At 44.5% G+C, this 16,365-nt stretch overlaps 1 protein-coding gene across 1 annotated transcript in view; it reads left to right on the forward strand.

Annotated features, from left to right (window-relative positions):
• Positions 1 to 3,098: 3,098 nt before the first annotated feature.
• LOC114692308 (RNA polymerase-associated protein RTF1 homolog) overlaps positions 3,099 to 16,365 on the forward strand; it is a 62,791-nt gene continuing 49,524 nt past the window's right edge. Inside the window, exon 1 of the mRNA XM_028867982.2 lies at positions 3,099 to 3,307. Within this exon, the coding sequence (XP_028723815.1) occupies positions 3,104 to 3,307 (204 nt within the window). The 5' untranslated portion in view covers positions 3,099 to 3,103. The remainder of the gene's footprint in view (positions 3,308 to 16,365) is intronic.

A 16,365-nucleotide genomic window follows, 5' to 3' on the forward strand; every position in this document is an offset into this window, starting at 1 on the left:
TCTCAAAACACTTTCTAGCTAGGTGGTGGTGGCGGCGGCGGCGGCGGCGGCGGCGGCGGCGGCGGCGGCGGCGGCGGCGCACGCCTTTAATCCCAGCACTTGGCAGAGGCAAGCGAATCTCTGTGAGTTCAAGGCCAGCCTGGTCTACAGAGCGAGATCCATGAAATGTGCAAAGCTACACAGAGAAACCCTGTCTCAAAAAACCAAAAAAAAAAAAAAAAAAGAAAAAAGAAAGAAAGAAACCCTGTCTGGGGCAGGGTGTGTGTATGTGGGGGAAGACTTTTTGTTTGATCTCTTCACACACACAGTCTTCTAGAGCGGTCTTGAATAAAAAACAGGTTCTCACATCCTCCCCGCCCGGAACTCTGAAGACTAGGCTGAGATCTACCTGCCTCCTGAGTGCTGGGGCTATAAGCCTAAGCCTCCACTCCTAGATGTTTTTTAATTTAAAATATTTTATGTATTATTGTTAGTCAGTAAGTGTGTGTGCACACATGTGTGCCAGAGCTCCTGACCAGAAGACAATTTATGGAGATCAATTCTCTCCTTCCACCTTGGATGGGATCTGGGGATCAAATTCAGATCATCAGGCTTTCATGGTAAATGCTTTTACTCCATGAGGTATCTTGCTGGTCCTTACTTGGTTTTCAATGTGTTATTGTCCTTTGAGATAGGGTCTCATCTAGCCTGAGATGATCTTGAAATTACTATGTAACTGAGTCTGGCCTGGAACCCCTGATCTTTCTGCCTCCACTTCCCAAATGTTGGGATTACAGGTCTGCACCACTATAACCTGCTACTCCCAAAGTGGAACAATTATAACTGACATGTACTCAGTGTTGGCTCTTTTTTAGAAAGCACTCTGAACACCTTTTTATATATTAACTCATTTAAAGCTTCTAAGAAATCAAAAGACAGAGGCAGGGGAGCAGGCTCAATCCTCATTTTGCTGACTGGAAACTTTCAATCAACATTTTGGAAAACATTCAGAAGGGATTTAGAGAGCAGCACAGTTATTCCCTTAATGTAGACACCAATTAGTCTCACTAAGGAGTAACTTGTCCCTGAATCCTTAGAGGACCCTTGTAAGTGGTTCAAAATTCATCAGATTTCACTCAAAGACCACCTTTAAAATTCACTGATTATGGGTTTTTTTGCAATCCCGTGATGAATACATTTAAAGAAGCCTTATCAGAGGGCACCAGACTTAAGGATACCTAGAAACTCAGGAGCTTTTGTGTGATCTTGGCCATGGACTTCGAATATGCTGGGGAGTAGATGTGTAGGCATTACTGTTAGGGAAAACTCTTCAGGAGTAAAGTGGTACCTGGGTTTTACTTAGTTTCCTTCATCCTAATCCAAAACTTCTTTTCAAGTAGCTAATAGTAGACAGTATTTTCTCTCAAGGGATGGCATTGTGTGTGTATGTATGCATATATATACATATATGTGTGTGTGTATACACACATATATACACATTTATATATACATGTTTTATAAATATACACATTACACACACACACATATATAAACTAGGTCTTGCTATTAGCCTAAGCTACCCTCAAATATGTGATCCTTCTGCTAGAGTTATTACTGTTTTGAAGCATGCACATTTGTTATTGTTGGTTTTAATACTGGAGATTGAGCCTGGGGCCTTACATATGCTTCTAAGCACTCTGCCACTGAGCTACATCCTCCAGCACTTTATTTATTGAGAAAGGGTCTTAGTAAGCTGCTCAGGCTAGCCTTGGACCCATTATGCAGCCTTAGGCAGGCCTGTGTTCCTTATGTTCCTCCTGTCTTAACCTCCCAAGTAGCTGGAATTACGGGTTTATAACTCCACACTTGGCAGGGATCTTTGATGTATACGGTAGTTGAGTTGAGAAAAATCAACTTACAGAGTCAAAGTGGGACAGTGAGCACAAGAGTGAGAGCTCATCAACCCAGCCAAGGAAGCCTTAAATTCCAAAGTTCACTATCAGAATGAATGAACTAGTGGGCTCCAAGAAGACTGGAGAACAGCCTCAACTTATTATGTATATACTCCCTAAAATACAAATCCTGCTGCATATGTTTATATATATACATATATGTACACATCGACCTTTCTGGTGCTGATCTTTTTTGTTGTTTCGTTTTTGTTTTTTGAGACAGGGTTTCTCTGTGTAGTTCTGGTGCCTGTCCTGGATCTTACTCTGTAGACCAGGCTGGCCTCAAACTCACAGAGATCCGCCTGGCTCTGCTGGGATTAAAGGCGTGCGCCTACCGCTGGCGCTGATCTTTTGTCAGATGACTTTAAATTCAATACAGGGATAAAGCATTTTCTCCTCCTCACCTCCAAACCTCTCTCAAAAAGGGCTAGCTTGCCTTCACCTTCCTAAACCAAAATCTGCAACCTCTGCCCCTTCTGAGCACCAATCTCAAGTCCTAGGGATACTACCTAGCAAATAATCCAGAACCCATCTTCTTCTCTTCCGGTGTCGAAGACATCGTCGTCCCTTACGAAGACAGGACGACCCAAGCGAGTCTGAAACTCCTTAATATAGCTCATTAGAAGCTGCTTTCCTCCCGGGCTTCGTCTTCTCAACTCATCCCACACTCCCGACACCTGCTGCTTTCCCACAATGAATCTGAGTTCCCCAAACTAATTTTATTATCGCTGGACTTCTTCCCACGATGCTATCGCCTGGAATACTCTTCCCGAATTCTTTGGGTCGCAGTTCGCCTGTTACTACTACGGCTCAGGCAGGGAGGCTCCGGTTCTTCCACCCATAACCTCAGCGAGTTCCAGGCGACTGTCCTCCACACTGTTGGCTCCTGAAGTCGCCTTCCAAGGCTGGAGATGCATGAGCTTCCTTAGAGTGGACCCTGGTCCGGCGGCTCAAACCAGCTTCACGCAGAGAATCCCTGGGCAGCCCGCAGCTCCGACACCGCATCAGCTTCCGGCCCGCGGAAAGAGACGGAGTTAACTCCCGCCCGGAACCAGCGGGAGCGTAGCTCCGCCCCTCGCGCTGCGTCGGGGGTGGGGCGGGGCGGGGCTCCAGGCCTCGGCGAACGGCGTGCGCCCGGCGGGGGGCGGGGCCAGGGGCGGAGCGGAGCGCGCATGCGCGGTCGCCTTTGTGTGGGTCGAGCGGCGGCGGCGGCGGCGGTGGCGGCAGTGGCGGTCCCACTGGCAGGCGGGCAAGAGGGGAGTCCCGGCGGCGTCCGGCGTGGGAGCCGGGGGACCACCATGGTAAAGAAGCGGAAAGGCCGTGTCGTAATCGACTCGGATACGGAAGACAGCGGCAGCGACGAGAACCTGGATCAGGTGAGGGCAGGCCGCGGAGGCGCGGGCCGGCGGAGCGGGAGGGCTGAGTTCTGGCCGCGGGAGCTGGGAGCCGCCCGGCCCGAGCGCCCGGCCCGCCCGGTGTCCGGCCCGCTGCTGCAGCCCCTTCCTGTCTCCCCGCTGAGTCTTAGGCCCTGGAAGCCCGGGCCAGGCCTGGAGACGGAGCCCCGAGGACTTGGCGCCTTGGGCCGGGAGGCGGGGCAGGGATCGGGGCTGATGGGCCTCGGGGTTTGGGGTACTGAAGGGGGCCGCTGTCCGCTTGGGCCGGATCAGGGCGTCCTGACTGCAGGCCGGGAGATCCGGGCCGGGCGAGATAGGAAGTATCGCTCGCCAACCCCAATGGCTGGGAGATTTTGGAGGAGGTGCAAGGGTGAGCATGAGGCTGTGGGAGGGAAAAAATAGTCTAGAAGGTGTGGACTCTGGAAGATGAAGTTTCTCAGACCAGGCGTGTGGACATAGGAGGGACACCCATAAATGTCCGGAAAAGAGCTTCCGCGGTGTTTGAGGAGGAAGACTTAGCTGTGGTCCCTTTGAGACTAGGGTCATTTGCCGTCGAAATGGGTTCCAGTTGGGATGTCAGACCCCAAAAAAACTTTTGGGAGGAGGAAAGAGGAGAGATAACTGGAAGTTGTGAAGTGTGTGGCAGCGTAGAGGGACTGTGGCGCAAGCTCTTAGCCTTTCTTATGCAGCAGCCCGGAGTTCTTCTTCACTTGAAGATCGGGGAGCAAGTATTGAAAGGAACTCGTGGCTTTAGTGTCTGTAGTAGTCCGCTTTGCTTGTGTACTCTAGAAAACACTACGGAGAGGAAGCTGTTCTTGTAGCAGTACTTTGATGGTATCAGGAGATACAAAGATAGTTTCCTCCATGTTTTCATGAGTAAGTGGCATAAAAGAAGAGTATGCAAGATGCAATAGCTTTATAAATTTATAAATAGTAGATTACTAAATTCGGAATCTGAAATTCTGAGCCTTAATTGCTTTCTAGTCGTGTACCTTTGGTCTCCACTGTTAAAAAAGAGGTATAACATCAGCCTTGTGTATTGAATTGGGCAATTGCATGGATCAAATGTTTATAGTAGTGTTGGTATAAACTACAAAGTTGTTGTATAAAAACCTTCTTGGGAATTTTTAGTAATAGAGCAGAGGTCTGAGGATTAATTAGGGCTTGAAAAGGAGGGCTTTTAAGAGGGAAGGGCCGGAAAGGTTCTAAAGAAGACCCACTTACACAACAGTTTTTCTTGTTTGATACAGGTCTCAGACTACAGCTTAGTCTGTTATTGGACTAAGCCAGTTGTCTATCTTGGCCTCTTGAGTGCAGGGGTTACAGGCATGGGTCACCACACCTGGCAAAAACAAAACAAAAGACAAACAAAACTTGTAAAAGGGTGGTAGGGAGGTGGGAAAGTAATGGGGCCAGTAAAGGACTATCCAAGGACAGGAAACCCTGTTCAGGGGTAGGAATTGAGTGAATAAATCGAAGGCATTTTCATTGAAAGACTCCTAAAAATCTACCAAAAATGTATTGCTGTCTATAAAAATTTTATTGATAAATGTTTAGACTGAGCCGGGCATTGGTGGCGCACGCCTTTAATCCCAGCACTCGGGAGGCAGAGCCAGGCGGATCTCTGTGACTTCGAGGCCAGCCTGGGTTACCAAGTGAGCTCCAGGAAAGGCGCAAAGCTACACAGAGAAACCCTGTCTCGAAAAACCAAAAAAAAAAAAAAAAATTTAGACTGTCCCTCTGTTTTGTGGAGTGTAGATGCAATCTTACATTATATCTGAAATAAATTAGATAAGTACCTTGATTAAGTGCTCCATTTACATGGTCACACTTTCAAATCATGGCAAAGTTGAACATATTTTTCCCACTTTACATATGAAAAAAATGAGATTAAAGGAGCTAAGTAATTCTCTAGCAAGTAGTAGAAATGGAATTTAGCCTAGACATTTACAAGTATACTGTTTCTATTACATAAGGTTAGTATATATAGTCTTTTAGTTTTTCATATTGCAAAATGAAAATAATGTGGCTTTTAACTTGTTGTTTATATTTGTTTGTATATATATTGTGTGCATTGGTGTTTTGCCTACATGTATGTCTGTGTGAGGATACCAGATTCCCTGGAACTGGAATTATAAACAGTTGTGAGCTGTCATGTGGGTACTGGAACCAAACCCAAATCTTCTGCAAAAGCAGCAAGTTCTTGTAACAGCTGAGCCATCTCTAGATCTTGGTTTGTTTTTGAGGTAGGGTCTTGCTATGTGGTCTGTGCTGGGTTTGAACTTGCGGTCCTCCTGCCTTGGCCTTCAGAGTGTCGGTATTACAAGCTTGAGCCATAGCCACACCCTGTCTCATGGCCAGCTTCCATGTTGCTAAAACTGATGGTTTTTGTTTTTGTTTTTGTTTTTCTTTTTTGGTTTTTCGAGACAGGGTTTCTCTGTGTAGTTTTGGTGTCTTTCCTGGATCTCAGTTTGTAGACCAGGCTGGCCTTGAACTCACAGAGATCCACCTGCCCCTGCCTTCCGAGTGCTGGGATTAAAGACAAGAGCCACCATCACCACCACCCGGCAAACTCATGTTTTTAAGATACACTAAATAGAGAAAGTTATCAAATCAATTAGAAAGATTGTTTAGGGTGCTTGGTAAAGCCTTCTTACGAATGAATCAAACGATCAGTTATTCTGACCTTACTGATTTCCCCACAGAATTCTGATGAATGATTGGGTGGATGCATCCATCGGTGGTAGAGATATTTTACCTGATCCACAAAGAGCATTTCCAGGGGCTGGAGAGATGGCCCAGTAAAAGAAGCATACTGTTCTTGCAGAGGACCTGGGTTCAGTTGCCAGCACCTATATGGTGGCTCACAACCATCTGTACTTCTAGTTCTAGGGGATCAGATCACTCTTCTGAACTCCACAGGTGCCAAGCGCACGGATGACGCATAAACAAACATACAGGCAAAACATAAACACAAAATAAAAATAAATAAATCTAAAAAAAAAGTATTTCCAAAGTAGTAAGTGAAGGAGGTTCCAACTTTAGATCTAATTCTAAATATCTACTTGAAAAAAGAATGTGAAATTTGTATGTGGTACCAAAAATATTTTAGGAGCAATTCTACCTCCCCTTAAGCTGCTTGTTGGCATGTTTGCTGTCAGATGGGCACTGGATCAGAGGTCTCTTTCCTTGTACATCCTAACAGGGCACCTGTGCCTCTGTTGGTTTCTGTTGTTTGTTTTGTCTGCTTGGCACTGAGCCAGGCTATCAAAGGAATCCAAGAGAAAGATCTTTGTCTTCTAGATGGCCTTACCAAAGGCTTTTAGAAGAAATTTATATTATAGTCAGCCTGATTTTAAAGGATCTTAAGGAGTCTGCAGAACATAGCCAGTGCATCCCAGGTCTTTCCTGACTAATGCTGAGTTTTCATTGGAAGTTTGACATTGGGCTTGGCTAGTTCCTAGTCCTTGTGGAAAGAACAAACCATGACAGATCTGCCAGTGTCTAGTAGGAGAGTGGTGCACAGTTAGTAAGAAGGCTTTTACCCCAAGTTTTCAGGTGGGAATCCAAGCCATTATGTCGGAATTTCTGTAGCACCTCCAAATGAGTACTTAGCTACTGAAGGGGCGGTGGGTAAGCTGCTCGTGGGTAACCTTTCCTTGGTGTTCAGAAGAAGGACCATCTGTGTCAGAAGCCACCTGGGTTGTTTGTTTAAAATGTAGGTTGACTCTAAAACCCAACACTATGTATGATGCATAAACAAACGTGATGAAGATAAAAAAAAAAAAAAAGACTGGGGGCTTGAGGGACATAGTTCCTACTTCCGGTCTACTAAACCAGACCCTCAGAGACTAAAGTCCTGGATTCTATATTTGTAACAGGTACAGGCTAGTCAGTTATGATTCATGTTCATGATGGAGACCACTGCTTTGTATGCAGGTTCATCTTTGTTAGTAAGAAATGTAACTAGCTGGGGAGGGAAATAGCTGCTCGTGTTTCCTCTAGTGTATCCCAGTGAAGGGCATACATGCAACCCAGAGAACTTGACGGAGATGTTTAAAGTGGCAAAGCTGCTAGCTCATTTAAATCTCGAATATGATTTAATTGGTGGGATGGCTTTTGTATTTTGTTGCTGTGCTGGCCTTGAACCCAGGATATCATGCACTCTAAATACATGTTTTACTGCTGAGCTGCATACCCATCTACTAGGGGGGCTTTGTTTTTTTAATTTTTTTTTTTTTAAATTTTTTTTTTTTTTCGAGACAGGGTTTCTCTGTGTAGCTTTGCGCCTTTCCTGGGACTCACTTGGTAGTCCAGGCTGGCCTCGAAGTCACAGAGATCCGCCTGCCTCTGCCTCCCGAGTGCTGGGATTAAAGGCGCGTGCGCCACCACCGCCCGGCCATAATTTCTAAAAATTTTATGTATATGGATAGTTTACCTGTATGTATGTTTGTATACCACATTCATGCCGGATGCCTGTGAGGACTAAAGAGGGTGTTGGATTCCCTGGAACTGGAGTTCCAGATGGTGATGAGCTACCATGTGGGTGCTGGGAATTGAACCCAGGCCCCCTGGAAAAGCCAGTGCTCTTAACCACTGAGCCGTCTTTCCAGCTCTAGAGATTCTTTTTCTTGAGTCAGTAATTCTTTCTTCTTGGGAACGTGTGTGTATGGGGTGTGTGTTTTGTGTGTGTGCGTGTGCACACACTCATGAAAGTACCACTGGAGATTAGACCCAAGGTATCATATATGCTGGGAACATACTCTGCCACTGAGCTACACTTCCAAGCCTTAGAGGATTTTCTTTTTGCATGTAACCTAATAGTGTCCCTGTTTTTTTATTTTGGCCATCTTATTCCTTTCCATTTTTAAACTGCAGGATCCTTGTCATTGGTGCTTTCCTCAGCCCCAACCTGCCATGGAAGTGCACATCTGTAACCCCAGCACTCAGGAACCTGAAGCAGGAGGAACAAGAGTTCAAGGCCAGACAGGACTACATAACGAGACGCTTTCTTTCTTTTCTCTTTCCTCCCTCCCTCCCTCCCTCCCTCCCTCCCTCTCTCTCTCTCTCTCTCTGCTTTGCCTTTCTCAAAACTTGTTCAGATATATTCATACTAAAAGTATAGTTTTATACTTTTCTTTCTTTCCTTTCTTTTTTTTTCTTTCTTTGTAGAGAGAAAGTATCTCACTTGTAGCTAAGCTAGCCTGAAACTTAGGATAGTTGTTTGCCTGCCTCAGCTTTCCAAATGCCAGGATTATAGTGTGACCCACCATTCCTGTTTTATAACTCCCCCACCCCCATCAACTTGAAAGGGCAGCAATGAAATTTGTCTTCGGAGATGGCCTGGTGGCACAGACCTGTAATCCCAGCAGCAGAATCACAAGTTCAAGGCTGTTTGCACTGTAGAGTAAGCTGAAGGCTAGACTGACTGGGCAACTTGATGATATGATATAGGGATATGATTTAATGCTCACCTAGTGTGCAGGAGGGTTTAGGTTCCAATACCCATCATATTGAAAAAAAAAAAAAAAAACAGTCTTTATCTTAGATGGGCCTACTAGAGATTTTCTAGGACTTCTGTTTAACATTTTGTATAAAACATTGATGTAAAGTATCCTTCTGTAAATGTTCCTCATAAAAGTTGGGAAATTGACAAGTTATGCTTTTCACTGCTGCTGTGTCGTGTTAGTCAGAGGTAGATTTTGAAGGCCATAATGAATTGCAAGTGGCAGTGCTAACCTGTGAAATACTAAGTTTGTGTAATAGTGTGGCGTATAGCTTGCTGCAACTTATTTACTAATTTCATTTGGCTTTTATATGGAAATGGTTAGAGAAGAGTGAAGTCTCTTGGCATCGTTGAGTAATTGTGTGTGTGTGTGTGTGTGTGTGTGTGTGTGAGAGAGAGAGAGAGAGAGAGAGAGAGAGAGAGAGAGAGAGAGAGATCTTGAGGGTTGCACATGCTAGGCCAGCTCTCTACCACTGAACCACTCACTCCTCCCTAGCTTTTTGGTTTTTAACTTTTTAAAAATTACATTTGTTGGTTTGTTTGCTTATTTATTTATTTAGATGTGTGTAGGCTTTGAGTGCCATGGCGCAAGTAATATGAAGGTCAAAATACAACTTTTGGGAGTTGGTTCTCTCCTGCTTTGTAGATCCCAAAGCCTGAATTTGGGTCATTAGGCTTTGTCTTGGTAGCGGGCGGCTCTCTTTACCTGCTGAACCATCTCACGGGCTCCCACTTGTGAGTGTCCTATTTTAGTTGGGAGTAATGGGACTTTAAGCATGTACCCCTACATGTGGCTAAAGAGCTAAAGATTTATTTTTAACCCCAGCTTACAGTACAATAATTTATATATCCACTATATAGATAAATGAAATACAAGTTAATTGAAACAATACTTATAATATCCAACAAACTTTCAAGTTTTCTCTTCAAGTCATCTGTGTATGTGTGTGTGTGTGTGTGTGTGTGTGTGTGTGTGTGTGTGTGTGTGTGTGTGCAGTTTTTCGAGACAGGATTTCTCTGTGTAATAGCCTTGGCTGTCGTGGAACTTACTTTGTAGACCAGGCTGGCCTCCAGCTCACTGAGATCCACCTGCCTCGCTGGATTAAAGGTGCACCACCATTGATCTGCCCATCTTTACTTTTAATGTTGCCTATAATGCATTAACCTTGACTTCTCCATCCTCAGAGTTAAAACAGATCCTGCTTCTGCAGCTAGGTTAGATAGTTCACATCTGTAATGCCAGTACTTAGGCTACTGAGGGAAAAGGTCTGCCATGAGTTCAAGGCCAGCCTGCATTGTACAATGAGATCCTGTCTCAAAAACCAAAACAAGACATATACAACCCTCTTCACTCATTCTGGGTTTCTTTCAGTTTCATGAGGGGGCTCAGTCTTTGCTGCCTCACTTCTGTACACACCGGTCTCTCCTCAAAAATGAACACACAACACCCTCTCTTTATCCTTCAGTTCCCTAATCTCCTTTTCCTTAACATCTGTTTCAGATCTCAGCTTCAGTGCCATCCTTATCAGGCCAATATAAAGACTCACATATATCTGCCCTTCCTTCATAACCTGCAATCCAACGTAAGGAAAATGACTAAGTATCTCACCCTCTCTGCCGCCTCTTCTCTACGAGGTCCTTGAAGGTGGCAAACACTTTCATTTTGTTCATCTAACCTAACACATTTGTTGACAACAATCTCTACCGTTGAGTGAACAATAGGTAAAACCAACAGAGTCAAAAATGGTTTGGGGCTGGTGAGATGGCTCAGCAGAAATTTTTAATGAGTTTTGTATTTTCCTTTTTCTTTCTTTCCTTTTTTTTTTTTTTTGGTTTTTTTTTTTGGGGGGGGGGTTTTCGAGACAGGGTTTCTCTGTGTAGCTTTGTGCCTTTCCTGGAACTCACTTGGTAGCCCAGGTTGGCCTTGAACTCACAGAGATCCGCCTGCCTCTGCCTCCCAAGTGCTGGGACTAAAGGTGTGTGCCACCAATAGAATAAGAGTTATTTTTCTTAAAAGCTTTGATATTGAAGGGAAGGCTGGGGACGGGAGGAGAGGGGAATCTGTGGTTGGTATGTAAAATGAATAGAAAATGTCTTAATAATAAAAAAAATGAAAGAAAAAGCTTTGATATCAAAGCTGCCATGGGGGGTGGAGATAAAGATCAGCCTGCCTAGCATACCTAGGAATGAACACACAGGCACTCAGACAGACAGACAGACAGACAGACAGACAGACACACACACACACACACACACACACACACAGAATTAATCTTAACACTTCACAAGTTAACACTGCCACTCACAAGTTCATTATAGCCTTCAAAAATCTACCTCTGGCTAACATGAGTCAATATCAGTGAAAAGCATAACTTTTCAATTTCTCAAGTTTTTTTTTGGTTTTTTTTTTTTGGTTTTTTTGAGACAGGGTTTCTCTGTGTAGCTTTGCGCCTTTCCTGGAACTCGCTTTGGAGACCAGGCTGGCCTCGAACTCACAGAGATCCGCCTGCCTCTGCCTCCCGAGTGCTGGGATTAAAGGCGTGCGCCACCACCGCCCGGCTAATTTCTCAAGTTTTATGAGGAACATTTACAGAAGGATACTTGCTTAACAGAGATCCTAGAAAATCTCTAGTAGGCCCATCTAAGATAAAGACTATCCATTTTTTTGTGTGCCTGCAAAGGTTAGAGGACAACTTTTGGGAATCAGCTCGCTCTTTCCACGACGGTCCCAGTGATGGATTGTGGTTGTCAGGCTTGGCTACAGCACCTTTACCTGCTGAGCTATTGAATCACCGCATCCCACTTCCCCTTCCTCACTCTTGCTTTTTTTTTTTTTTTTTTTAAGGTTTATTTATTTATGTACTCTATGTATATGAGTGCTCTATTGTGAGCCGTCACGTGGTTGCTAGGAATAGAACTCAGGACCTCTGAAAGAGCAGCCAGTGCTCTTAACCTCTGAATCATTTCTCCAGCCCATCCCTTCCTTACTCTTTTTTAAAAAAATGTATTTAATTACGTATACAATGTTCTGCCTACCTGTGTCCCTACAGGCCAGAAGAGGGCATCAGATCTCATTACAGGTGGTTGTGAGCCACCATGTGGTTGCTGGGAATTGAACTCAGGACCTCTGGAAAAAAAGTCAGTGCTCTTGACCACTGAGCCATCTCCAGCCCCCCTTCCTTACTCTTAATAAACAGCCAGTGCCCACTGTTTGAATCACATTTCTTTTGCCAGTGATGTCTCTATGAAAGAGAGAACACCAACAAACATCTTAAATACAACATTCTGTGGATTGTTCTTCCTTAGCACCTCTTTCCAGCCTTCCCAGTTCGCTCCATCCCTGTGGCTGCTTACTTTGTCAGGCCCCCATGTCTCTGCTCAGGAGGGAATGGGTCTCAGACGGACTGCTCTACACTTCCACCTGGCCCCACGTGCTCCTCTGAAACCCTTAGTGGCTAGGTTTCTCCTCCTTCAGACCATCGGGTGGTTTCTTGCTGTCCTCAAATAAAATCTCTGCTTCTGACCTTGCTTTGCAGTCCACTGATACAGTTTCTTCTTCCTCTGACCACCTCATTTCACCCCTCCCCCTTGCTTGCTTAAACATCTGCGACAGTTTCTCTTTCAGTTCTGTGACCCAGCCAGCATTGTCGGCTTCATGGCCTTAGCTGTTTGGGAGGAAGCCTCTGTTAGGAACCCCGTATGTCTTCCTTTCCTGGAAGGTTTCTAATCTCGACCTCGAGAGCCCTCTCCTCTCCTTGCTGCAGACAGGCTCCCTGTGTGCTCAGCCTGCTTCCTTCTTAGTGCTTAACTGCGTTCCTGCTGACTTATCTTCTTGCCCTTAAAGTCTATGAAGTAAGGAGGACATTTGTAGCTTTTCTTTGCTGTTATCTATTTGCCCTATGTTTGGAACATAATAGATGCTGGTAGCAAGGTAACCAACCATTCTAGTTTGTCTGGATTGAGGTGTTTCTATGAGTGCAGGAGTTGTAATACTAAAAAAATCAGGATAGTAATGGACAAATAGTACCTAGCTGTTGATGTTTATAGAGTTAAGAAAAAAAGCTTAGCATGCTAATTAGATATGAACCCTTAAGAATTTTATTCATATGAGCCTTTTATTCTTTCTGTTTTTTTTTTTTTTTTTAATACTGAAGATCCTGCCCAGGTATCTTGCACATTCAGACAGATGCTCTACCACTGAGCTATAGCCCCACCCCTTTCTCTTTCTTTTTCTTTTTTAAATTTTTTTATTTTTATTTGATGTGCATTGGTGCTTTGCCTGCATGTGTGTCAGTGTGAGAGTGTCTGATCCCCTGGAACTGGAGTTACAGACAGTTGTGAGCTGCCATGTGCATGCTTGGATTGAACCAGTGCTCTTAATAGCTAAGCTATTTATCTCCCCAGCCTCTTTTTCTTTTTAAGGCAGGATTTTACTATGTAGCCCTCACTGGCCTGGAACTCGCTTTGAGGACAAAGAATCTACCTGCCTCTACCTCCCAAGTGCTGGGACTAAAAATGTGTGCCACCACAGCTGGCATCTAGCCCTTTTAAAATTTTGAGACAGAGTTTTACTGAATTTCTTAGGCTGCCCTTGAACTCTCTGTAGCTCAGGAGTCCTTGGATTTAAGATTGTCCTGCCGCAATTGCTTCAGTATCTCGGATTACAGGTTTATGTTATCAGTCCAGTCTCTTGCTTTATTTTAGGTCTAGTTTGTACTCTCTACTTAAATGTGGCCTTTGAACAGTGTGATTGAAACTGCTGTACAAGCTAGACACGGCATCTCTTTCACAGCTAGGCCTGTAGTAGATTGGGCACTGATACATTAAGCACATCTTCGGTTTAGCTTAAATATGATAGATCATGGTGTCACCTCACACAACATTTTTTCTTAAGACATGTCAAGATAAATGTGAAGATTTTCACTAGATGAGATAAAATACAGGGATGGTAGTGAAAGAGATCACTGGCTGTAAGAACTGTGACCAGCCATTGTAGAATCGTGGAGTGGGTTATAGGTAAAAGGCAGATAGGTTTGTTCCTTGTGTGTGGACCACTTTTTTTTTTTTTTTTTAAAGATTTATTATAGGCCAGGCAGTGGTGGAGCACTCATTTAATCCCAGCACTCGGGAGGCAGAGCCAGGCGGATCTCTGAGTTTGAGGCCCCTGGTCTATAGAGCGAGCTCCAGGACAGGGGCCAAAACTACACAGAGAAATCCTGTCTTGAAAAACCAAAAAAAGAAAAAAAAGATTTATTTATTACGTATATAATGTTCTATCTGCACGCCAGAAGAGGGCACCAGATCTCATTACAGATAGTTGTGAGCCACCATGTGGTTACTGGGAGTTGAACTCAGGACCTCTAAAAGAGCAGCCAGTGCTCTTAACCTCTGATCCATCTCTCTAGCCCCATAGACCACTTTAAAAAAAAAAAATACAGGGGGCCGGAGAGATGGCTCAGAGGATAAGAGCACTAATTGCTCTTCCAGAGGTCCTGAGTTCAATTCCCAGCAACCACATGGTGGCTCACGACCATCTGTAATGAGATCTGGTGCCCTCTTCTGGCCTGCAGTCATACATGCTGTTTGCATAGTCAATCAATCAATCAATCAATCTTAGAAAAATGCAGGAGGTTGGGGATTTAGCTCAGTGGTAGAGCGCTTGCCTAGTAAGTGCAAGGCCCTGGGTTCAGTGCTCACCCCCCACCCCCCGGGGGGGGGCAGGGAAGATATCAAATAAATCACCCTTAAACATCTCTTCATGTGGGTGGAGAGATGGCTAAGCGGTTAAGAGTACTTGTAGCTCTTCCAGAGGACCCAAGTGTGGCTCCCAGTACCCCTGTCAGGTGGCTAACAGCCACCTGTAATTTCAGCTCCAGGGGATCTGACACCCTCTTCTGTCCCTCTCATGCACACATGCACGAGTGTGTGCATACACGTGTGAACAAATAAAAATCCTATCATGTGTGCAGTATTGTGGAGACTTTTCATTGGCACATTGTTCTAGCCATCTACCTAGGAGCCTCATTAGGATATAAAGGATTAAGCCATGGAGTGGTTTGATCAGGAGTTCCCTGAGTAGCTTTCTAGGTTGAGCTCCGGAAGTGGAGAGGTCAGTTTTCACAGTCTTAAGGTCATTGTTGTCTCCACACTCTGGTAGTGTAGCTAATATGCTACACAAAGTGAAAGTGTGCTTATCAGATACATTTGGTAATGGATTTTGTCGGGTTTTTAGTATAAACTGGTACCTCTTGTTTTTGGTTTGTTTTTATATTTGCTACCCCAGGATGGTCTGGAAATCCTTTCAGTCCTAGGCTGACCTCAGGCTTGTGTCAGTTTTCCTTTTTCCGTCTTCCAAGCTCTGAGGTTACAGATTTATTGTGCAAGATAAGGGTGTGTGTGTGTGTACGTGTGTGTACACGCACGTGTGCATGCGAATGCACGTTTCTGTCTGTCTGTCTATCTATCTATCTATCTATCTATCTATCTATCTATCTATCTATCTATCTATCATCCATCCATCCATCCATCCATCCATCCATCCTTTTGGTTTTTCAAAACAGAGTTTCTCTATATAACAGCTCTGGCTGTCCTCATAGAGATCCGCCCGCCTTTGCCTTCTGAGTGCTAAGAGTGAAGGTGTGTGTCCCCCAGCAGTGTGTGTACTTTTAAGTGCATAGGTGTATGGAAGTCAGAGGACAACTTGAGGTAGTTGGTTCTGTCCTTTGACCTTGTGGGTTCTGGGGATTGAATGCAGGTTTTCAGGCTCATGACTGGTTTCTTTGACCTGCTGAGCCATCCTGCCAGCCCAGTTTCAGTAACTTTTAATGAATATCTACTGAATATAATAGCTACTGTTTTAGGAAAGGACTTGATTGCAAGCTGTAGTCAAAATTTCATTACTGTAATGAATTAGGTTACTTCTTAGGGAGAAAGGGTGTACCTAGCTCACAGTTTTGGAGGCTGGAAGCCAACAGCATGGTACAGACTCCGGCTGGATGACATCATGGTGAGAGACATGAATAGTCCATGTGTCTGTCTGCTTACAAAGCTGTCAGGAGTCAGTCATGAAGCTGTAACTTCCTTAAGCCCCACTTCTGCACACCAAAGCTAAATCAACCTCCTTTCCTCTTAATACCATCAAGTAATTCTCTGTGGATTAAACTACTGCAAGAAGCTGGGTGTTGTGGCACATGCCTAGTTCCAACAGCCAGGGCCACATAGTGAGGCTCTATCGCAAAACAAAAACTAACTACTACAAGAGTTAGGGGAACAAAGCATATTCAAACCAGAGCAAGAGTGTATCCAAATACATGTTCTAATGAGTATGTGTTAAAACCAAATTCTACAGTCCTCAAAGAGATTCAAGATTGCTTAGCAGGTACAGGTGCCTGCTTCCAAGCTTGACAACCTGAATTCAGTCCCTGAGACCCAGGTGAAAGGTTCTGGTGGAAGGAGAGAACTGACTTTCATAGGTTGTCCTTTGACTTCCATAACCTCACCGTACATGCACACAAACACAAATAAATGTAATAAA

The sequence above is a fragment of the Peromyscus leucopus genome, chromosome 4 (genome assembly GCF_004664715.2).
Source record: "Peromyscus leucopus breed LL Stock chromosome 4, UCI_PerLeu_2.1, whole genome shotgun sequence".
Lineage (NCBI taxonomy): Eukaryota > Metazoa > Chordata > Mammalia > Rodentia > Cricetidae > Peromyscus > Peromyscus leucopus.